This window comes from Podarcis gaigeae, assembly GCF_964106915.1.
Source record: "Podarcis gaigeae genome assembly, chromosome: 1".
In the NCBI taxonomy this organism is placed as follows: Eukaryota; Metazoa; Chordata; class Lepidosauria; order Squamata; family Lacertidae; genus Podarcis; species Podarcis gaigeae.
This window is the reverse complement of record NC_139678.1, coordinates 44,514,589-44,538,108: the sequence shown is the minus strand read 5'-3', so window position 1 is coordinate 44,538,108 and position 23,520 is coordinate 44,514,589. Positions and strand designations below refer to the sequence as shown.

The 23,520-nt window shown below is 42.1% G+C and overlaps 1 protein-coding gene across 2 annotated transcripts in view; it reads left to right on the top strand.

Moving 5' to 3' along the window:
* Positions 1-13,636: 13,636 nt before the first annotated feature.
* The window catches only part of LOC310848221 (cytosolic phospholipase A2 epsilon-like), a 41,916-nt gene continuing 32,032 nt past the window's right edge, over positions 13,637-23,520 (top strand). For both annotated transcript variants that reach the window (XR_014566206.1, XM_083747020.1), the window contains exons 1-6: positions 13,637-13,801; positions 17,580-17,652; positions 19,246-19,382; positions 20,577-20,705; positions 22,509-22,549; positions 23,220-23,262. Coding sequence is in view for 1 of the 2 variants with exons in the window: in XM_083747020.1 (XP_083603146.1) it covers positions 13,772-13,801; positions 17,580-17,652; positions 19,246-19,382; positions 20,577-20,705; positions 22,509-22,549; positions 23,220-23,262 (453 nt within the window). In the remaining variant the exon portion in view is untranslated. The remainder of the gene's footprint in view (positions 13,802-17,579; positions 17,653-19,245; positions 19,383-20,576; positions 20,706-22,508; positions 22,550-23,219; positions 23,263-23,520) is intronic.

Here is a 23,520-nt window from a genome sequence, read left to right as displayed (position 1 = left end):
CTGAGATTAAGAGTCTCATGCTCTAACAGCTGAGCTATCCCAGCTGAGCACTATCACTGATAGCTCAAATGAAGATACAGGTGAGCTGGACACGATGTGAAAGGATGGCAGTGGCTGTCAAGCATTATACAGATACCCACAGCGGTGACACGAAAGGCAGGATGCTGAAATGTAGGGCGGGGCTCTGAGACAGAGAACAGACAGATATTCGAAGAATTTATAGACCACAGAAAGGCTACAGAGCAAGGCAACAGAAACAAAGAAACTTGGGAAGAAAACGTCAGATTGCAAGGTGATATAATGTTAAAGGTGAAAGGTAAGGAAACAAGTTAGGAGAGAGTGAAGGAGAAGCATGGGTGGTGGTGGGAGAAAACCACTATGCACCGTATGGGCTGTGGATGGAAAGAGCTACAAGATGGAAAAGAGGGTAGCTTGCAGCTTCCTGTGATGAAAAGGGTACCTAATCCCAACTGGTGAAGAAGAGACAACCTGAACTTCTGCTTAAAGCACCACGGAAGATGGCTGAAAATTCCATCGCTCCGGCTCCCACGGGGTAATTAGAGGCTGAGATGGGAGTAATCAGCCTCCCAAAATCTTCCCGGGGTATGGGAAGACACAGTCTGATCTGCGGATGCTCAATAAACCAGTCTCAATTTTGTAAGGAAGGAGGGGCTGGGGGAACTGGATGGAAGCCCCCAAGAGAGTCTGGCTCTCATGGACGCTGTCTCTACGAGCGCATCAAGTTCCATTTCCTAAGATGAAAAATTGGATTTAAGTTTTGGAAATGCTTCGAGCGAGGAGGGAGAAATTACTCTGCCAATTAAGCCAGCCACTGAGGTGCCAAAAAAACAAAAATAAAAGACTGAGTGGAAGAAGGCTTAACATCTAAGTTGGTATGTTGGAACGGAATGGAAAGGGGGGGGGGGTTAAGCCTCTCCTACTATTGTACTTTGCTTCATAATAATATTCAGCAAACCACCCCCACCCCGAAGAACCATTTATATTATCTATAGCAAGCAGGATCTCATTAGCCGTGGGGGAGATGTTAAAATACTTTACAATATACAATACGATATACGATATCTTTATTGTCATTGTACCATGCAGAACAATGAAATTGAAAAACTACATAAAACTACATAAAACATTCAAAAACCCCTAAAAACCCCATTTTAAAATACACTATACTATAGAGACCCCTTATGTTGTGTTTAGAACCAGAATTACATTTGCGTAGAAACTGTTTCTCAGGCAGCTAGTCCTGGCCTTTATAACCCTATACCTTCTTCCAGAAGGCAGAAGCTGAAAGAGATAATTTCCGGGGTGCATACTATCCTGCGCTATCTCTGCTGCTTTCTTATGGCACCTGGCAGCATAGATTTGATCTAAGGTGGGAAGAGTGCACCCAATTATTCTCTCTGCAGTCTTTACAACCCTGGATAGCATTGTTTTTTCCCTGGCTGTGCAGCTCCCAAACCACACACACAGACCATAAGTTAATACGCTCTCCACAGTGCAATGGTAAAATGCCATCAACAGGTCCTTTGAGAGATTGTTTTTCCAGAGGATTCTCAGAAAATATAACCTCTGCTGTGCTCTCTTCACCAGGTCTTTGCTGTTTTCTCCCCAGGTTAGGTCGTCTCTCAACTCCATTCCCAGAAATCGAAACACTGAGACCTGTTCCACGCACTTCCCCTCAATAATAAGTGGCTGAATATTCAATTTACATTTCCTAAAGTCCACAATGATCTCTTTTGTTTTCTTTAAGTTAAGGAGTAAGTTGTTTTTCCTGCACCACTCCCCCAACTGCTCAACTTCCTTTCTATAGGCCGCCTCCCCCTCTCCAGCCGTGATTAAACCAACCACCATTGTATCATCTGTGAACTTAATGATCTTATTACTGGGGTATTTGGGGGCACAGTCAGCTATATAGAGCGTATATAAAAGTGGGCTCAACATGCACCCCTGTGGCGTCCCCATATTCGTGATGAGATCTGCAGAGACGTGGGAACCCAACCTGACCCTTTGGGAACAATATGATAGAAAATCTAGTATCCACCTGTACAAACATGGTGGAAGTCCCAGGTCTAATAATTTGGGCACCAATCTATTCGGAAGAATAGTATTAAATGCAGAACTAAAGTCTACAAATAACAGTCTCGCGTAGTTTCCTTGCTTCTCCAAATGAGTCAGGACAGCATGTAAAGCCATTGCCACAGCATCCTCTGTGGATCTCTTTGCCTTGTACGCAAACTGGTAAGGGTCAAGTCCCACTGGCAGACAAGATAAGATGTGGTTCCTCACCAGTTTTTCGAAACATTTCATTATAATGGGTGTCAACGCCACAGGACGAAAATCATTCAGACTGTCCATCTTCGATGTTTTTGGCAGGGGTATAATGGTAGCGGATTTCAGACAGGGTGGAACAGTGGTTTGGGCCATAGACTGGTTAAAAATCTTCGTAAAGATTCCTGCCAGTTGGTCCAGTTGGACGGTTCCCTAGAATTGTGTGGGAGCTGTGTCGCATTTTTAATTTGGAAATCTGCCATGATGGAAGTCAAGACCGAAGTGCAGAATTATAAATAGCCATAGGGGGAGATGAGCCTTTAATATGACATTATATTTGTATTTCCAGTTTGATTTGGTAAACCTCCTCTGGAAAGGCTAATGTTTGATGCAACCGGTCTGGAAAATTAATGAGCAGATGCCTAGACTTGATTTCATCGGAACTGAGTGAAGATGGCAGCTGCCAGCAGCGAAAAGACTTTTGGATTGATTCAGCAGAAACACCAGAGTGTGAGGAGATGCTGCAAACTTATAGAGGGGAATCATAGACATAAAATCATAGACAGAAATACATCATTGTTTGTTTCAACTTGCTTGTGGGAACAACTCAGAGGCCGTGAAAGAAGGAAGGTTAACAACAGGAAGAATTAGAGGAACCATCGGAAATGACTATGAAAAGCAGTAAAGATATGAGATGATCAGAACCCTCCAAACTTGAAGCATGGGAAGTCCCATTAAAAATTTTATAATTTGGAAGAATATTTGGATTATTTGATATGTATATGTATAATTTGGAATATTTAATGTGATTGGATTTGATTGTTAAAGTGGAAAATTTAATAAAAATGATTTTTTTAAAAAAGATAAGAAGATAAGCCTGGGGCACTAATGATCCTGTGGACCTTACGGAGCACGGACTACCGTTCAGCCTGCATCATTCTGATTTTCCTATAGTAATTACCTCTAAGTACCCCTTAGGGTACTTTCCAGACTCTCTCTATTTTGGGGTGGGAGCAGGGGTGCCAACTTGAATAAAATATTGTGGGGGGACAGGTAAGGCCCGCCCCACATAATTGTTCACATGATGCAGTGCACACACATCATTTGAATGGGAATACCCATTAACTATGTGGGGGCCTGGCCCCCTCAAATATTTTATTGTGGGGGCCGAAACCTCCATCTCCCCTAAGAGTTGGCTCCTATGGGTGGGAGTCAATCACATACTGGTAAACTTAGGTTGTACAGTTAAAGTTTACGGGGAGGTCTTGTGCAGCAAGTTCAATTCCCCCTAATATTTGCCTTTTTGAAATAAAGGAAATCAGCTGGGAAATGCAGTGGAAAGTGTAACAAAACCCTCTGATGCAGCATTGTCCAGCTGCTTGGGGGGTGGGATCAGGATGGTTTTTGCCTACTGCATAGCAAATCGTCACAACTTGTAAGGTTGTGGTTAGGCATTGGTTATCAAATTGGTTGGAGGAGGGGTAAGGATTGGCTGGGCCTGCCCCTCCAATGCTGCTGCGGAATGGAATTCCATTAAAGGAATCCAGGGGCTTGCCACGATTTCGTCCGAATCCCTGGAATGGGGCTAGCCCCGGGAAGCATGCAGGTGAGTGCTGAGGGCCTGTGACTCAGCTCCATTGCTCCCCAATATTGTTTTCCCTTACTGGCTTCCGAGGGAGTTTGGAGGTCAGTTCTGTCCCCGGAGGCGGCGCGAAACAGCAATGGCGGTCCTCTTCGCGCTGTGAAGAGGGGCTCCGCGAAAAAGGGTCGTCCGCTACGGCAAAGCGGAGACCCATCAAGAAAAACCGCAGGCAGAGCGAGCCTGCAGCCGTGGGACTCGGCGGGCGCCTTGAGCCCCCCCAGAAGCGGAGAAGGAGCCTCGTAAGAGGCTCCGGAACGTGAAAGGGGGAGCGGCGCTGTGAGTTCATCGCTCTTTTCGTGGATGCAAAGCCGCGCTGCTGCTGCTGATGAGCGCCGACCTTTCTTCTTGAAAATATCGAAATTGGAGCAACATACCCGTGAGTAAGGGGTTTAAATTTTTAACCAAATTGGAGAAATTCGGCTGAAAACGGGAGGCGAGTAACAGGAAGTCCGCCTCCCGACTCTGCTAATTAGACCAAAGCAAGGGCTCTGAAGCGAGCTGAAGTGTTTAAATGGGACTGTAAAGTGAAAGAAAGAGTGCATTGATAGACTGTGTATTTTTGAGGAGAAAAGGGAAAGAATTGTGAAATTTATGGACTTTTGCCTTTTGGAACTGTCCCCCTATTTTTGAGCTAAACGGAATTAAAAGGGGTAATTCCGTCATCACGCTGCCAGTGTATAGAAGAGAACTGTCAAACTGCTGTCAAACTGACGACATTGTAGCAGAGACTTAAACTGTTGCATGGACTGAGATATTAATGTTTAACATTGTTGCTGGGACCTCCTTTGACACCTTGTGGCTGGAGTTTAAGAAACTGGAAGCTCTGGAAACCTTCCTTTTGTGCATTGGAATTACAAAAATTTAACATGGGGAATATAGGAACTTCAATGGCAGAAAATAGTTCCTTCCTTCTTTGAAACTTTGAAATACTCCCCCTAGAGGATTGTGGAAGTATAGTGGCCTGGGAATTGAACTTTATTGAAATTCTTTGTGGTTTAATTGTTTATACTTTGGACTTGTCTTTCTCATGGGACAAAAGATCATTTGACCTTGAACAGAGGCAGGTGTGGAATGAGCGGCTCAGGGAGAACAAGAGCAGCTAAAGCCAAAGATAAAGAAAAAGAGAAAAAATCTGGGCAACTTATGCAAACAACCTTAACTCATCATCGCAGATCATCCGTCCCAACTGTGCTGACAGCACAGGAGGTGGAATTTGTACAGCCTGCGACAGAAGATATGGCAACTGGAGGATCTGAAACAGTTTTGAAACAAATTTTGGAACAACTGGCAGTTTTAAATCAAAAAGTGGATAATCAAACATCAAAAATTGACCAAGCTACATCTTCTATTGGCAGATTAACTGAACAGGTTTCGCAGCACACCCAGGCGATTGAAAAACTGCAAGGAGCTACGGCTGAAAACTACAAATTAGCTTTGGAAGCCAACCAAAAAGCAGAACAGGCGAATATAAAAGTTGATGAAATTAAAGGGGAAGTAAGGCCTCTGAAAAGACAGGTAGGGGAACAACAAGCCTACCTGTCATTGGTAGAATTGAAAAGTAAAGAAAGTAATCTCAGGATAAGGGCTATCCCAGAACTGGAGAAAGACAACCTAGAGGGATTTTTGACACTTTTGTTCTCCAAATTCTGGGGAATTGAGGAAGAAAAGGACTTTAAAATTGTGACAGCCTTTAGACTGGGAAGATCTGTAAAGAAAGACAAGTCCAGAGATTGCTTAGTTGTTTTGAGATCAAGAGAAGAGAGGGATAAGATATTAGGCCTACATTTCAAGAAATCTTTGGAGATAGAAGGCAAAAAGGCTGAAATTTACAGAGATATACCCAAATATCTCTTGGAACTTAGGACTACCTATACAGACTTGACTAAATTGCTGAGACACAACGGAATTCCTTATAGGTGGGAGTTTCCACAAGGACTTTCATTTACTTACAAAGGAAGGAAAATAAAAATTAAATCACCTGAAGACCAACAGAAGTTCCTATACGACCACGAGGAGGACCTGCAAAAAGGAGCTGCAGCTACTTGGCCTCCACCACCACCGGGACCACCTTCAAAAGACACACCACCTGGATCTGGACCAGTACTACCACCTCCGGGATCGGAGGGAAACTTAGACACCCCATTGTAGGACTCATCAATTGAATCAGGATGTCTCTGCAGCTTCTCAGTTGGAACATAAATGGCGGAAACTCCCCGGAAAAAAGAAGAAAAGTTTTTCACATTTTGAAAAAGGAACAATTGGACGTTATTTGCCTACAAGAAACACATGTGACAAGGCTCCATAGAAAAGTGCTAATTAATAAAAGACTAGGCCAAGAATTTATTTCTTCGGATAAAGTTAAGAAAAGAGGAGTGGTGATATATGCAAAAGAGAGCCTGTCACCGAAATTTTTATTTAAAGATGAACATGGCTGAATTTTGGCGATTGAAATACAGACACAAGGAGAAAAATTTTTGATATTAGGAATATACGCTCCAAATGAGGGAAAATCGGAATTTTTCAGGAAGCTGCATGAGACTATGCTGGATTATTTGGACTACAATAATATCATTATGTTGGGTGATATGAATGGGGTTGTGTCTGTAAACATGGATAAGTCACAAAGTGCCAACATATCGAAAGATGGCAGACTACCTAAAACCTTTTTTGAAATGACTGACAATATGGACTTAATTGACATATGGAGGGTTAAGAACCCTCTAGGGAAAGAAGGAACTTTCTTTTCTGAAGCTCATCTGACATGGACACGAATCGACCAAATATGGACAACTAGAGGACTGGCACCTAAGACTAGAAAAGTGGAAATCTGCCCAAAAACTTGCTCCGACCATAATGCTTTGAAAGTGGAACTGAGACTAAATACAACCGGATCCTTTAGATGGAAAATGAATGACACTATATTAAGAGATCAGGAGATTGTTAAGAAGGCCCAAAAAACTTTAAAGGACTATTTTGAGATAAATTTGAATACCAACGTGGAAAAAAGAACAATCTGGGACGCAAGCAAGGCAGTCATGAGAGGGTTTCTAATACAACAAAACACGATTAAGAAAAGGCTCTGGAATGAAAAGAAGGAGAAGATATTGGAGAAAATAAGAGAAGGAGAGAAAAAATTAAGATCTAGGCCTAAGTCGAAGGATGTGCTAAGAGAAGTGAAATTTTTCCAGGCGCAATACTCGAAATTGATAAATCAAGAGGTGGAATGGAAAATTAAACAAATGAAACAAAGATCCTTTGAATCAGCGAATAAGTGTGGGAAACTGCTAGCCTGGCAGTTGAAAAAGAGACAAAAGCTTAATACAGTTACAAATCTAGAGATTGAAGGGAGAATGGTTCAGAAACCTGAGGAAATTAGAAAGTGTTTCCAGAGATATTTCAAAGAACTCTACTCACAAGGGCCGCAAAAAGCTTCCGAGGTGGATCAATTTCTTAAAACTAATGGATTACAAAAAATACCCCAGGAAATGAGAACAACCCTGAATTGCAACATCACACAGCAAGAAATTGAAAGTGCCATTCAGAATCTTCAATTAGGCAAGTCTCCAGGCCCTGATGGCCTAACCTCCAAATATTACAAAGTTTTAAAGGATTATTTGATACAACCCTTGATGGAGGTTTGTAACCAGATCATGGAGGGAAGGAAGGCACCGGAAACGTGGAAAGAAGCTTTCATCACATTGATACCTAAACTAGAAACTGAAAAGACTCAGCTTAAGAACTACCGCCCCATCTCACTCCTAAATGTGGATTACCAAATTTTTGCAGATATCCTGGCAAGTAGATTTAAAAAAGTATTAAATGAAGTGATCCATAAGGACCAGGCTGGCTTTCTCCCTGGTAGGCATTTGTTTGACAATACAAGAAACATTATTGATATTTTGGAACTTCTACAAACAAATCTTAATACTAGAGCGGTCTTAATCTTTATTGATGCAGAGAAGGCCTTTGATAATATTTCTTGGATGTTCATGAAGAAAAATTTGGAAGGGATGGGAGTGGGGCGGGGGTTTGAAAATGGTATAGAAGCAATCTATTCAGAACAAAAAGCTAAATTGATAGTAAACAATGTGGTGACAGAGGAGTTTAAAATTGAAAAAGGGACACGTCAGGGGTGCCCCCTATCCCCCCTATTGTTCATCTCAGTTCTGGAGGTGTTGCTAAACATGATTAGAAAGGACCGGTTGGTCCAAGGAATTGAGGTCGGAGTGAAACAATATAAATTGAAAGCGTTTGCAGATGACCTGGTATTAACATTACAGGAACCAGTCTCTAGTACTAAAAGAGTGTTAGAATTAATTTCTGACTTTGGTCGGGTGGCGGGGTTTAAGTTAAATAAGCAAAAAACTAAAGTTTTAGCAAAAAATTTGACAGTCACAGAAATAGATGAGTTCTCTAAAGAAACGGAACTAAATGTGGTTAAAAAAGTAAAATACCTAGGGGTGTATCTGACCTCCAAAAATCTGAATTTGTTTAAAGATAACTATGAGAAATGTTGGTCAGAAATCAAAAGAGATTTGGAAACATGGTCAAGATTGAAACTTTCCTTGTTAGGCCGAATAGCTGCTGTAAAGATGAATGTATTGCCGAAAATGTTATTTTTGTTTCAGGCCCTACAGATCGTGGACAAGGTGGAATGTTTTGGAAAGTGGCAGAAGGATATATCTAAGTTTGTTTGGCAGGGCAAAAAGCCCCGAATAAAGTTTAAAATATTAACTGATGTGAAAGAAAGAGGGGGATTTGCCCTGCCAGACTTGAGGTTATATTATGAATCTGCAGCCTTCTGCTGGTTGAAAGATTGGATTTTATTGGAGAACACTGATGTCCTAGATCTGGAAGGGTTTGATAATGCGTTTGGGTGGCATGCATATTTGTGGTATGACAAGGTTAAAGTGCACAAATTGTTTAAAAACCATATTGTCAGAAGAGCAATTTTGATGGTCTGGACAAAGTATAAAGACTTATTGGAGAGTAAGACTCCGAGGTGGCTCTCACCAGTGGAGGCCAAGGCACGTAAGAGACTTAACATGGAGGCCCATTGGCCTAAATATTGGGAAATAATCGAAAAAATTGGAGACAATTGGAGGTTGCTGAGCTTGGAAAAACTGAAAACCAAGGTGCGAGATTGGTTGCACTATGCGCAAATTCAGGAGGTCTTTAAAATAGATAAAAAGGTTGGATTCCAGGTGGAAAAATCGAAACTAGAGACTGAATTGTTAGAGTCAAAAAATAAACTACTTTCGAGAATGTATAACTTGCTGCTTAAGTGGAATACACAGGATGAGACAGTCAAATCCGCCATGATAAAATGGGCGCAGGATGTGGGGCACAACATTATGTTTGTAGACTGGGAAAGGTTATGGAACACCGGTTTGAAATTTACGGCATGCACTGCCTTGAAGGAAAATATTATGAAAATGGTATACCGGTGGTACATGACCCCAGTCAAGCTAGCTAAGATATACCATCTGTCCGACAATAAATGTTGGAAATGCAGAGAGGCGGAAGGGACATTCTTTCATCTCTGGTGGACTTGCCCGAAAGTGAAGGCCTTTTGGGAGATGATTCATAATGAACTAAAAAAGGTACTTAGATTTACCTTACCTAAGAAACCAGAGGCCTTCCTGCTGGGCATGGTGGACCAGAGAGTGCTTAAGAAGGATAGAACCTTTTTCATGTATGCTACCACAGCAGCAAGGATCCTGATTGCAAAATATTGGAAGACACAAGATTTACCCACGCTGGAGGAATGGCAATCGCAGTTGATGGACTATATGGAATTGGCCAAAATGACTGGCAGAATCCGAGACTTGGGAGAAGAAACAATCGAGGAGGACTGGAAAAAGTTTAAGGACTATTTGAAAAAACACTATAAGCTGTATGAATGTTAAAAAAAAAAATGCACCTTTTAGGAAACTCAAGCTTCAGCAAATGTAAGTTAATGAAATGAAAATTAAGACACAAGAACTTAGAGGTAAAATAATGAAACAACTTTATTGTGTTTAATACAAAACGTATAAGAATTAGGTTACAGTATATTTGAAATCAGGGAACATGATAAAATGGAAGATACAATAAGCTTTGAGATAAGTTAACAAATTGCTGATGCTTTATTTGACAGAGAATGCAGGGTTCGGAGGATGCGGGGAAGTCCTTTAGATTTGATGAAAAAAGAACATGGAAATTTGTTATTCTTCTATTCTATTTTCTTACATCTATCCTTTATTCTTTTTTCTGTATTTCTTAAACTCAATAAAAATATTACAAAAAAAGAAAAAAAAAGAAAGTGTAACAAAACCCTCTGATGCAGCATTGTCCAGCTGCTTGGGGGGTGGGATCAGGATGAATAGACAGAAGCACCCTGAGTCAAAAAGAAGTTATGCTTAGTCTGATTTTAGAAATCTCCAGGTATGCCTACTGGTACTGTGGCTCAGGCACAACTGAGAATAAAACAAGTGATGTGATTTTAACCAGGTTTTGTGTTTCAAAGTCACATCAACCTGTGATGCGCTTCCATACATAGATAATTTTGCTGTGATATTACTCCAAAGGCTGAAGGAAAAACAGATTGTGAAAATTAAGGCAATTCTAGCATCAGAACCATCCATTCATATAGAGAGATGGCTCTGTTGGGCACATGGTGGCCTGAGCCATCTCTGCCTTCTCCATCATGTGTCTAAACTCCCCTTTCCAATTCCTGTGACCCGGGATGACTTTGTTATAGCCACTCTTTTCAAATTAGCTTTTGAAAGTAAGCTGTAATTGCAATTGCTTGCATGTCTAGAGAACACACTAAGATTATGTCTCTATTGTGGTATTTGAGGTGCCCAAAACCTGTTATACAGGTATTATCAGATGAATCTGAAGCAGGTGATTCTTCTAATTTTGAAGTTATTGTGCATGCAGAACTCAAACTCAGATTGGTACATCATCTTCCACACACTCAGTTCTTTGGCCTTGTGATCTGAATGATTAACAAACCCTACTTCTCCAAAACAAAAAAAAATCCTTCCAGTAGCACCTTAAAGACCAACTAGGTAATCTGTAACCGACTTCTCCAGTTTCATGTAGAATTTGCCAACTGCCCACTCTCCTAACGTACACCTATTTGTTCCTATGTCCTCCTCACTTTAGTAGCTCCTAGTCAACCAGGACGTAGGTGTGTTTCAGTTAATTACATAGCATGTTCTCCCTGAAAGGAGAGCACGTGTTGCGGTGAGGTCCGCTGAGTCACCCCTCTGTTGCCAGGCAGGGTGGCCCAAACTGACCCCTGGCAATTGATTGGTTGGCTGAATTGCCGGGGAAATTTACTTGTTGCAATTTTGGTGGAAGGGATCGAACCTTTTAAATTCTGGGCGCACAGCTTGGTGCTTTCTCTTTTGCCGTGTGAACCGGATCACCCGTGCACCCGCCCTGTGTCTCGAGGGTTTTGCTTTGACCTTGCTATGCCTGTCATGGGGTCATCTGCCATTGGGGCAGGGCCTGGTAGGAATTTTGTCCATCTGGCCGATTGGCTGGGCCATTTGGTTTTTGCCTACTGCGTAGCAAATCGTCACAACTTGTAAGGTTGTGGTTAGGCATTGGTTATCAAATTGGTTGGAGGAGGGGTAAGGATTGGCTGGGCCTGCCCCTCCAATGCTGCTGCGGAATGGAATTCCATTAAAGGAATCCAGGGGCTTGCCACGATTTCGTCCGAATCCCTGGAATGGGGCTAGCCCCGGGAAGCATGCAGGTGAGTGCTGAGGGCCTGTGACTCAGCTCCATTGCTCCCCAATATTGTTTTCCCTTACTGGCTTCCGAGGGAGTTTGGAGGTCAGTTCTGTCCCCAGGCGGGGGGGGGGGGACAGATATTTTTAACCAATGCCTAAGCAACCACTCACAGATATGTATTTTAATAAAGTTGTGGCCAAAGTTATGCCAAAAACCTTAAACAAAAATCATGTGTGAGTTGTGAGTTATTTGAGGAGTGGCTTGGGGACCTCAACACGTAACTATTCTTGCCAGTAATGCATATTATCCTGCTAGAATTTCTGTAACATAAAATACAGAATAGAACAGGAACAAAAATCTTCAAAACTCAATCAATTTGTTTCAACAATACATTCTTCTATTACAAAATCATTGCCTCTTATCTAGTGGAGATTCCTTCCAGTGGAAGTGGGAAAGGCTATTCTTCCCAGTCTAACCTTCCCCTTGCATCCTTTGATACCACCAGCTATACTGGAAGGATCTCCAACCTACAGGGAGGGGGGGAGGCTATAGGGAAAAGGGGGGATATCACTTCTCCCACCATGCCCACTGCCCAGAACTTACAATGGGTTCTGAACAACATATTTTAGAAGACTCCAAGGGCCTTCTGGTGGTTCCCTCACTGTGAGAAGTGAGGTTACAGGGAACCAGGCAGAGGGCCTTCTCAGTAGTGGCCCCCGCCCTGTGGAACACCCTCCCATCAGTAGTCAAGGAAATAAACAACTATCTGACTTTTAGAATACATCTGAAGGTAACCCTGTTTAGAGAAGTTTTTAATGTTTGCTGTTTTGTTGTGTTTTTAATATTCTGTTGGGAGCCACCCAGAATGGCTGGGGAAACCCAGCCGAATGGGAAGGGTATAAATAATAAATTATTATTATAAGACTGGAATTAAGAGATTCCCTCCTCCTGCCTGGCACATGCATACAGATACTTTGACATGGAAAGATGACCATCCAGCAAGGGAGATCCATGCATAGAGCCTGGGGAGGTGTGCATATATAGCATCGGGTGGCACTGTGGGTAAAACCACAGAGCCTAGGACTTGCTGATCAGAAGGTCAGTGGTTTGAATCCCCATGAGGGGGTGAGCTCCCATTGCTCAGTCCCTGCTCCTGCCAACCTAGTAGTTCAAAAGCACATCAAAGTGCAAGTAGATAAATAGGTACCGCTCCAGCGGGAATGTAAATGGCGTTTCCGAGCGCTGTTCTTGTTCGCCAGAACTGGCTTAGTCATGCTGGCCACATGACCCGGAAGCTGTACGCCGGCTCCCTCGGCCAATGAAGTGAGATGAGCGCCGCAACCCCAGAGTCGTCCGTGACTGGACCTAATGGTCAGGGGTCCCTTTACCTTTACCTTTTTACATGACTAACAATGCTCATCCTTCCAGACCCTGCTGCTCAGAGCCAGTATGGCATAGTGGTTAGAGAGTTAGAATAGGATCTAGGGTTCAAATCCTCACTCCACCATGAAGTTCAGTGGGGAGCCTTGAACCACTTGCCAACTCTCAGTCTAGCTTACCCCACAGGGTTGTAAGGGTGATATGGAGATGGAGAGAGCCACTTAGACCGCCTTGAGTTTCTTGGAGGAAATGTGGCATATAAGAGACATGCAATAATAAACAAATATATTTAAATAAAAAGGACAGCTCTTGAGGACATAGTTTCAGCCAGTTTAACCCGGGAGAGAGGACATTCATTTCTGATCCAAATCTGTGTTAGGAAAACACATGCATATTGTATTTCAAAAGAAAACTGGAGGGTGGAAAGAGATGCAATAGTGTAGTTTAGAAGGAAAAGGAACACCTGTTCTTAGCAACTTCATTGCACCAGCTCTAGCACATTTAAAGACACTTCACGCTGAATCTTGTTCCGCATAGCAACGTAACAACAGAGGTGGGAGGGAATATTTTTTTGTTTCTGAAACCAGAGGGTGTGTGGCTCTGAATCACTTTTGAAACAGGCGTTTATCCACCTCTGCCGGTTTAAAGCCTGAAAAATGTGTGTGAATATTTACAGTATTATCCTTGGCTCCATCGAGAACATTTAGCCTGCACAAACTTGCACGGAAAACAATAATGGAAGCATGTGGAAGTTTATCACATCTGGTAAGCGTCAGATAGGAGGAGCAAAAGGCAGATTGTGTATGTTCTTTTCTTTCATTATAAAATTGTGGTGCATTTGTTGTTGTTTGTTAGCATATACACACTACAAAATGACATTGGCTTTGTACCAATTAACTAGGGAATGACAGCAGGAGAAACTTGTTGTGCTCACATTCTCCTGCATGGTGTTCTATAGGCATGTTTCATTATGGGATGCTGGTTCTTTGGTCTGATTCAGCAGGGCTCTTCTTATGGCTGAGGATTCTGTTCCATGAGTCTTTCCCTGCCCCCCAGATTACAGTTTGCCTTGGGGACAGAAAATGATTGTTCAACCAATTCATGCTTTAAGTCTCAAGGTATTTCACAGTGAAGATGCTTGTTTTTATTTTGGTTCTTTTGTCTTTGCTCTTTTTAGTTTTTATTGTATTTTCTTTGAATAGTGGGGCAGCTGCTCAGCTCAATCAGGAGGACACGAGACTCTTAATCTCAGGTTTGTGGGTTTGAGCCCTTTGATGGGCAAAAAGATTACTGTATTGCAGGGGGTTGGAGTAGATGACCCTCGTGGTCCCTTCCAAACGTTTGATTCTGCGATTTTGTTATCTTTAAAGTCATTAGCAGTCTAGGCATCGTGTGTGAAAGGGTGGGATACAAATCATAAATAAATTAGGATAGTGGGGAATGGGTTCCCCCCCCTCTTGGATAGAAAGTACGTAAAATATTGGCTTTGAGTGTGGCGTTTAAACTGCTAAATAGTCTGAGCCTAGAATGCCAGAAGCAGGATCTCCTCTGTGTAGACCATTCTAGCTTTGAGATCTTTTTTCTAGATGACATCAAAAACAAGATATATTCAGAGGCTGTTTTCTAGAACATTTTAGAAGAGTGGGGAGGAGAAAGACTATATACACAACATACATTTAAAGCACTCCTGCAAAAGAAAAAAAGAATCCTGTGAAGGCAGGCCTGTTTAGGGAAGTTTTTATTATTTAATGCTGTATTGTTTTTAACACTCGACTGGAAGCCGCCCAGAGTGGCTGGGGAAACTCAGTCAGATGGGCAGGGTATGAATAATAAATTATTATTATTATTATTATTATTATTATTATTATTATTATTATTATTATGTGTACCCATGTGTTTACACATTGGGGCATGTGAACCTGCTAGCTGCTGCCCCTTCTCTTGTCTTGAGAGGCCGTCGCAGAGCAGCAACATTCGTGAGGCTTCTCTTTCCTGTCGCAATGCAAGACAGGAGGGTCAGCACCGAAACTCCCTGGCCAGGCCCTCCACGATCCTCCAGAGAGGCAGGCGGGCGGGCAGGCGGCTACTTGATGAAATGGGATCCTGCATATTTAAGAGCCCCTTTGTCTCTGAAATATCCTAAAGCAGTGGCGGGTTTGTCCCGCTGGCTCCACATCGTCCAGTGCTGTGTGCAGTGGCAGGTGAGGGGGAAGCGTTGAGGAAGGATGAAATGGGGTGGGGTGATAGAGTGTGGCTCCACATGGTGCTCGTCCCTGAGGTGGGGATGGAACCTGGCGAGGCAGGGGGCACGCACAAGAGGATTAGCGTGCGTGCCGAGCAGTGCTGTACTGTTACTCACGGTAACAGTAAAAGGGAGGTCTGGGAGGAAGAGGGGGGTGAGGAGTGAGGAGGAAGAACAAGAGTGAGCTCCCTTTGCTCTGATGAACGGAGGAGGGCCGGATCCCCAGCGTCTGTTTGCTTCAAAGTTCAAGGAGGCCCTCACGCTAAAGGGGGCCGTGCTAGCGTTGCTACCTCACAGACTCAGATTGGCTCCCCGCAGCAGCCATGAGTGGGTGTCTGGCATGATGCTCAGATGCATGTAGTGTCCTTGTCACAAGGGAGTGCTTGTGTGGGACAGTTAGTTGAGGAAGAGGGAAAGGGGCCATGTTTAATTTGGGTGCTGCCTTTCTCTTTAAGTTAAAAAACCAAAAAACCCTGGCCATTCTGCCAAATTTAAAAAATCCACCTGGACAGAAATTTTAGCCCTGAAAAAGAGGATATGTCCAGGGAAAAACGGACACACGGCAACCCTAATTGATGAAAATATATGATTGAAACGTAGTGGCAACAATTTCAAACCAAGGACCATTTGTTGTTGCGCTTGCCCTGGTCAAAGATGTTTCAAAAACGTTATTTTGAATTATGCCGATGGGAACAAATAGCAAAGATCTGTTGAGTAAAATTTTATTTGCAGTTGCCACTCCTGCGTCTTACTCTAAATGCTAGCAATTTTATAATTATTTCATAATTGAGGCACTAGTTGTTCCTAAGTGCAACAAGTGGATACACTTTCTTCCTTAGCAGGGACTTGGAGCTTATCCACCCTTGCCTTTCCTGGAGGCTTCCCAGGCACAGTCCATGCCTTAAAGCTCCCTATTTGAGAGCTCTTTTTAGTGCTGAATCAAAGTAATCCACAGAAAACCCAAATTGCCATTTGTTGCGTGGGTTTTTGCAATAAGTGCTCTGGGGCAAAGAAAAGAGCTTTACAGCACAGACCTGTGCCAGAAAAGCATGGGGCAAAATGTAAGTGTGGGTAGGACCTCAGACTACGGGCACTTCAATCCTATTCTGCACTAGTACAGGCTTCTGTGCATTACAATCTAGGGGAAGGAAAATTACTTACATGTAATCCCCAGTTGCTCCTGCCAACCTAGCAGTTCGAAAGTACATCAAAGTGCAAGTAGATAAATAGGTACCGCTCCGGCGGGAAGGTAAATGCCGTTTCCGTTCGCTGCTCTGGTTCACCAGAAGTGGCTTAGTCATGCCGGCCACATGACCCGGAAGCTGTACGCCAGCTCCCTCCACCTGTAAAGCGAGATGAGCGCCGCAACCCCAGAGTTGTCCGTGACTGGACCTAACGGTCAGGGGTCCCTTTGTTGTTGTTGTTTAGTCGTTTAGTCGTGTCCGACTCTTCGTGACCCCATGGACCAAAGCACGCCAGGCACTCCTGTCTAGGTAAAGGGGTAAGGTGGTCCCTTTACCTTTACCTTAATCCCCAATTGTATAGGAAAATTTGCTCTCATGAGCAGGGCTCTCGTCTCCTAGGGGTGATATTTCTACAGCCTAGCTCAGGGGTAGCTTGCATCATGATCTCCAGCTGTTCTTGGATTCAAACACCCAGCATGGCCAATGAATGATGGGAATTATAGTCCAACAACATCAGAAGGGAACCATGTTGTGTGCAATAGCTGCCTTCAAATATCTGAAAAGGTGTCAGCCACTAAGTAGGTGGAGTGAGATTTGTCTTCTATTGCTCCAGGGCAGGACTAGAAAGATCGGTCAGGTATTGCAAGAAAGTCAATTTCAGCTTAACATTACAAGAGGCTTCTTAACAGTAAAAGCTGTCCAGCAGTGGAACAGACTGGGGACATGGCTAGAAGCTGGAGGAGATCCAATATTGAGAGGATTGGCCTGGATGACTTTCAGGGTTCCTTCGACTCTATGATTCACCCCCAGAGTTGTAGACAAAACTATGCCCAAACCATTCACTGTTCAAGATAACTCACATCCAATGCCCCACTTCCTTGCATTGGTGTACATACCTGCTCTCAGAATACAGAGGATGAGACCATTAATGTTTATACCATGGAATTCTAAAATTAGCCAGAGATGGGGCAGTTGTATGCCTCCCCCAATAGCCATTAAGCACACTTTAATAGTCGTCTATGGTTTTCGCCTGCTCAGTTCTTCTTTCCTCATCACTTTGATTCCCTGCTTTCAATCCACATTTTCATGTTGACTTTTGTACACGATTTGCATGCAGGTAGAAACATCACCTTGTTGTCTGCTTAGTGTAAGAGTGATCAGAGCAAAGAATCTCCGGCGAGCAGATACCCGTAAGTAGCTTTCCTATTCCTTTGTGGTGGGCTGGAATGCAATGAGACTATGGTGCCCAGTAAGGCTTTCACAGGCCAGTCTTTTACAGTGGTACCTCAGGTTACAGACACTTCAGGTTACAGACTCCGCTAACTCAGAAATAGTACCTCGGGTTTAGAACTTTGCTTCAGGATGAGAACAGAAATCGTGCGGTGGCAACAGGAGGCCCCATTAGCTAAAGTGGTACTTCAGGTTAAGAACAGTTTCAGGTTAAGAACGGACCTCTGGAACCAATTAAGTTCTTAACCAGAGGTACCACTGTACTGAAAAGGAAAAGGCAATTACCCTGACCCATGGCTATGCTGGCTGGGGCTGATGGGAACTGGAGTCCAACAACTTTCAAACAGCCACTGGTTCCTCATCCCTGTGTTGGAATATTGATACTGGACATTTCACTTAATATGATGTTGTGAATTTTCTACAAATTCTGATTAACTAAATCTGCATGCTGCACTTTAAATAATCAGGGATAATAGGAGGTGTAATACATGGAAAGAAGCAGAAGTCCCAGTAAACAAAGAATGGATACAAAAACTTATGGACTATGTAGAAATGGTGGAACCTACTGGAAGAATAAGAAATCAAAATAACAAACTTTTTATAAAAGAATGGAAATGGTTTATTGAATATTTGCAGATAAATTGTAAACAGATAAAAACATTAGCAGGATTACATATTGTAATAACCTGCAGTTTTATAAGAGTATATATTTACAGTAGATAATTAAATGAACAAGTTAAATGAATTTGGATCTGCAGAAGATATTAAAAAATAAATTTAAGGAATCGCTGCGGGAGGCAGTGGAGGACAGAGGTGCCTGGCGTTCTCTGGTCCATGGGGTCACGAAGAGTTGGACACGACTAAACGACTAAACAACAACAACAAGGAATCGCAGAAAGAAGAGGAAGGAAGTCAAATTTTGAAATGTAAAATAAATTGTAAAATAAATAAAATGTATAAATTTGAAAAGTATAAATAAAAAAACCTATAAAAAGGAGTTGTAATACAGTGACATCTGGAAGGCCACACAATCCCTACCCGTGTTCAAACAGAGAATTTTTTGAAAGGATATTTGCCAACATTGGGTATGAATTAATTCTGTACAGATATCAGCCCAATGCACAAAGTGATTATATATATAGATAGATAGATGATAGATAGATAGAGATAGATAGATAGATAGATAGATAGATAGATAGATAGATAGATAGATAGATAGATAGATAGATAGATGATATAGATAGATAGATAGATGATAGATAGATATCTGTTTAAAAAATAGTTGCAAGGTATACAGTGGTACCTCGGGTTACAGACTCCGCTAACCCAGAAATAGTACCTCGGGTTAAGAACTTTGCTTCAGGATGAGAACAGAAATCGTGCTCCAGCGGCACAGCGACAGCAGGAGCCCTCATTAGCTAAAGTGGTGCTTCAGGTTAAGAACAGTTTCAGGTTAAGAATGGACCTCCGGAGCGAATTAAATACGTAACCTGAGGTACCACTGTATTTTATCAGCTATCACACAGTTAAAGTGCTACTTTCTCTCCCAACAGCAAGCCCTACTGATTGCTATTTGACCCTATGGCTGCCAACGGCTTCTTCTGAAAGGTTCCAGACAAAGACTGTTCAAAATTCTAAAGACCCAGTCTGGAACGAAACTTTCCATTTCATGGTCCAGAGCAAAGTGAAGGTCAGAAACTGATGGTCACTCCTTGTTGGTATATCATAATCTCACTGAAAGTGATTTCTTGTGAATTTGAAACTTGCCTTGATTTGTAGAAGATCACCAGCTCACAGAACTGAGCAGTAGAGTTCCAACGTTAGTGTCATGACACAACTTGGCACAATAGGGCAGTTGGTGTTTCTATGCCTGTTGTGGCTTTGTGCCGATTCTAATATATGCATACAGTCCTTCACAAATCCTATTGTATGTGAATGATTGCTTCTTTGAAAGAATCATCAGTCTTCTCCCTAATGTGTGAGTTTTCCATGTGCAGGGAAATTTGGATGCCTGGATGATTTCAGATGAGCAGTCGCTCACGCACATAGGCTCACATAAATATTTGAATTTGCTTCCAGGACTGATTTAAATTTGACAGTAGCCCTAAACAGTGGCGGAGCTTCATGCTCCAGCACTGGGGGGCGGAGAGCAGGCAGGGGCGGGGCTCGCATGCGTCCCGGGGGCATGGCGCGCCGCTGCAGGGGCACGGCGCGTGTCCTGGGGGTGTGGCGCCCAGCGCGGGCAGGGTGGCAGCCACGATGGCACCCCACCGGGATCATGCTGTGGGGGCAGTGCACTCCCCCCACACTCCTCTTCCTCTACCAGTGGCCCTAAAGAAGATCCCAAAAGTACTTATTCAGGTTATGCACACAGTTGGTTTAACATTTAAAATGCTTTATCCCACGCACTGGCTACATGCATGAAATGTCTACTATACAACTTCATCATACATCATTAGTGCAAGACTGTTGCATATGAATGGGATGAGTCAGTGAGATTCCACCTTACATGATTACACAGGGAGATTCCACCTTACATCATTGCCACCTCATTTAGAACAGTCCTTAGATAAGCCATAGGTCAAGTGGGGAAGGCGTGGGTCAGCAGTTTCCCAAGGTCCAAAGACCACAGAAGCAATGAAGCTGTTGATGGAATACATGCCTATTTTTGAAAGGGCAGGGAATTGAAGGTAAATGTACCCCATGCCTAATTTATATTCCCAATTATCCAACTCTTTTCTAAATTGAACATGTTTGGTCTCTTCTTGCATGGAATTCCATGCCATTGTAAAATGTTTTCCTTTTCGGTTTGGGGTATACAGAACTGTAGAAAAGCTGTACAGTTCTTTTAGCATTTATTTATAGGTCTTTTCTCTCCTATCAGAACATGCTGGAGCTGAGTGTCTTCGATGAGGATGTCTGCCAAGATGAACAACTTTTCACTATTCGCTTTGATATAGCTGGACTCCCACTAAATGAAAAAGTGCTCTTGTCCTTTAAGACCAATCCAAAGGTCTGTATAAGCAGAAAGAATGTTTAACAGGGCAATCCTATGCATGTTCACTCAGAAGTTCAGTAAAAAAATACTCACCAATAAGCTGGTTTAGCCCAATGAGAAAGGAAGTATTATTATTAAGTGAAACTTGTTTCTGAGTAAACATGTTTAAGATTGTACTGTGATGTGAATAGTATTTGTTGCCTGAAATGTCTAAGTTCCAGAATTCACAATCTTGATAGGTAATTAAGTAAAATAACTTAGCTGTAATGTATGTATTATTTAGGGATACAAGGGATTTTGATTTGGTTCGTGTTTTAGTATGAACCCACCTAACTGGCCCTTTCTGAAACAATACTTGAACCAAAATGCACCTATCCTTTCAAATTCACACTTCTCTGAATTTTGTGAATCAGTTCTCCAGTAAGATATTGATGCAGAAATGTGCATATAGGGAAAGGGCGCCTAAAAATGCCTATATTTGTGAAAATAATGTACAAAAATGAGTTGTATTAGGGGAAATTGCTTACAAAGATGAGTATTTTTAAAAAAAGATGAGTATATTGGGTAAAATTGCATACATAAATATGTATAATGGGAGAAATCATACAAAATGCTGAAAAAATTTCAACGCTGACAAATTTTCAGCAACGAAAAATCACAGGATAATACAGAAATGGGGCAAAGTAAACATAAGAGTTTCTCATGTTTATGAACAGGTGTACATCCATATCTGTACTACATGTAGTTTGGTTTTATAGTGCTCTCTTTGCAATACAAATGCAAAACACACACACACACAAAAAACCCATTGCCCCAATCCAGCTCTGGTACCATTCACAAGGAAGTTGGCTCTCCTAGCTGGATGAGAAACAGTTTGTCAAGCAAGATGAGGTACATGCAGTTTCTTCTTTAATCCAGAGTCTTGTGCTGTATGCATGCATACCTTTAAAGAAGCTAAATTTCCAGCTATCAGCTGTTCAGGAGAGAAATTAGAACTGGATTCAGTCCTTCATCCACCACAGCTCTCCTTCCCCAACAAGAACTGATAGATAGATTTGGGCCTTGGCAATCAGGGAAGTTCAGGGGTGCATAGTACTAAATAAAATATGTGTTTGTGTTTGTGGGAGGGGGGTTTATCTTGTATTTTTATCTTGTGAACCACACTGAGATCTTTTGATGAAGATCAAAATTTAATAAATCTAATAAAACGACAACAACAACAACATACTAGCCAAAGTAACCCATGGGAAATTTAAACTGATCTTAATGGAACTAGGTTGCACCTAAAAAGTTGGTGAGAAAGGAAACATTGTCAAACTAAAGAATTTTGGTATATAGAAAATAAATGGTGATCAAAAGAGGAAAACATGATTATAATTCCCATGCCTTTTCCCAACCTCCTTATTCCCCCTTCTAATTTTCCATGACAACTGTCACATGTGTGGCTATGAGGAATTGCTGACAGTATATGTCAGGTCTCACTAGTCTGCAGTTACATACAGTGGTACCTTGGTTTACAGACATAATCTGTTCTGGAAGACCGTTCGAGTTCTGAAATGTCCAAAAGCCAAGGCACAAAGGGCGGTCTGCAAATTTAATAGAGAAAATTGGGGGGGGGGACACCCCCAGTGGAAGCTGTTCAACTTCCGAGGTGCGTTCAAAAACAGAAGCATTTACTTCCAGGTTTTCAGTGTTCGAAAACCAAAACGTTCGACTTCCAAGACGTTCGAAAACCAAGGTACCACTGTATTTTGTAGTCTAGCAGCGCAGAATCTGTTATTAAAAGGGTTTAATTCACTGACCACCCTCTTATTTCAGGATCAAGAGGAGCTGGAGGTGGAATTTAAGTTACGAAACAGGTGAGTAAATTCAGATACTACAGATTACTTAAAGCAACATGCCTTACCCTTCTGATAACCAGAATGTAAATCCATAAAAAATGAGTTAATTATTAGAACTCAGGGAATATTGTCAACATTTCTCCCAATGAAAGCAAAAGAAACATGTATTAATGCTCCGGGCCTGGCCAGCATTTTGACAAAGCCCCATAAGAAATGTTGTATTTTTTAATTTCCCAGGCTACAACAGCAAAGCTATGGTATTTGGTATGGGGAAGGAAAATCAAAAGCAGAGAAGTTGTCAAATTCAAAGCCTTACTGAGCTCATGCCAGCAGACTGGAAAGTCAAGTCAAGTCAAGTCAAGTAACCTTTATTGGCATCACATAGGAACATTCAGAATACAAACAGAATAAATAGGCCAGTGTGGTCTCGTTGCCATTTGAACAGTACAGGACAGGAAAGTGTGTTTTTCTTTATTTTTTTCTCCTTCTGCCAGCATTGAAAATAAAAAGATTTTCTGAAGGGAAAATAAGTATGGCAGCAAACTTGCCCTCACACCCTTCAAGGACCCCTCTTGCTCTCTCTGCTGTTGAACACTGACAGCACCTCAGCAATAGTTCCATTTTCAAGAGGAACATAAACATTTTATTACATGAATGTATATTCATTTATATTCCATTTATTTTTCAGTTTGAGTGTTCCTGAAACCATTGTTACGAATGGAACTCTTGTGGTAATTTTGTTATTTTCTGTCTGCTTTCTTGTACTTTAGATATACAGTGCAAGGGAAACAAAGAGATTATAAATTATATCAAAGTTAATGAATTATTATATACTCTCTGAGACAGGAAGAGTATAAAACTGAACATAATTTTCCTACTGAGACATCAGGCATCTTCTCCTGTATGGGATGCTTAATTAGTTGAGGGTTATGTTGAAGTTATCATGGCCTTTCCAAGCATGTGATAAACCCTATGGATACTTATTTCTG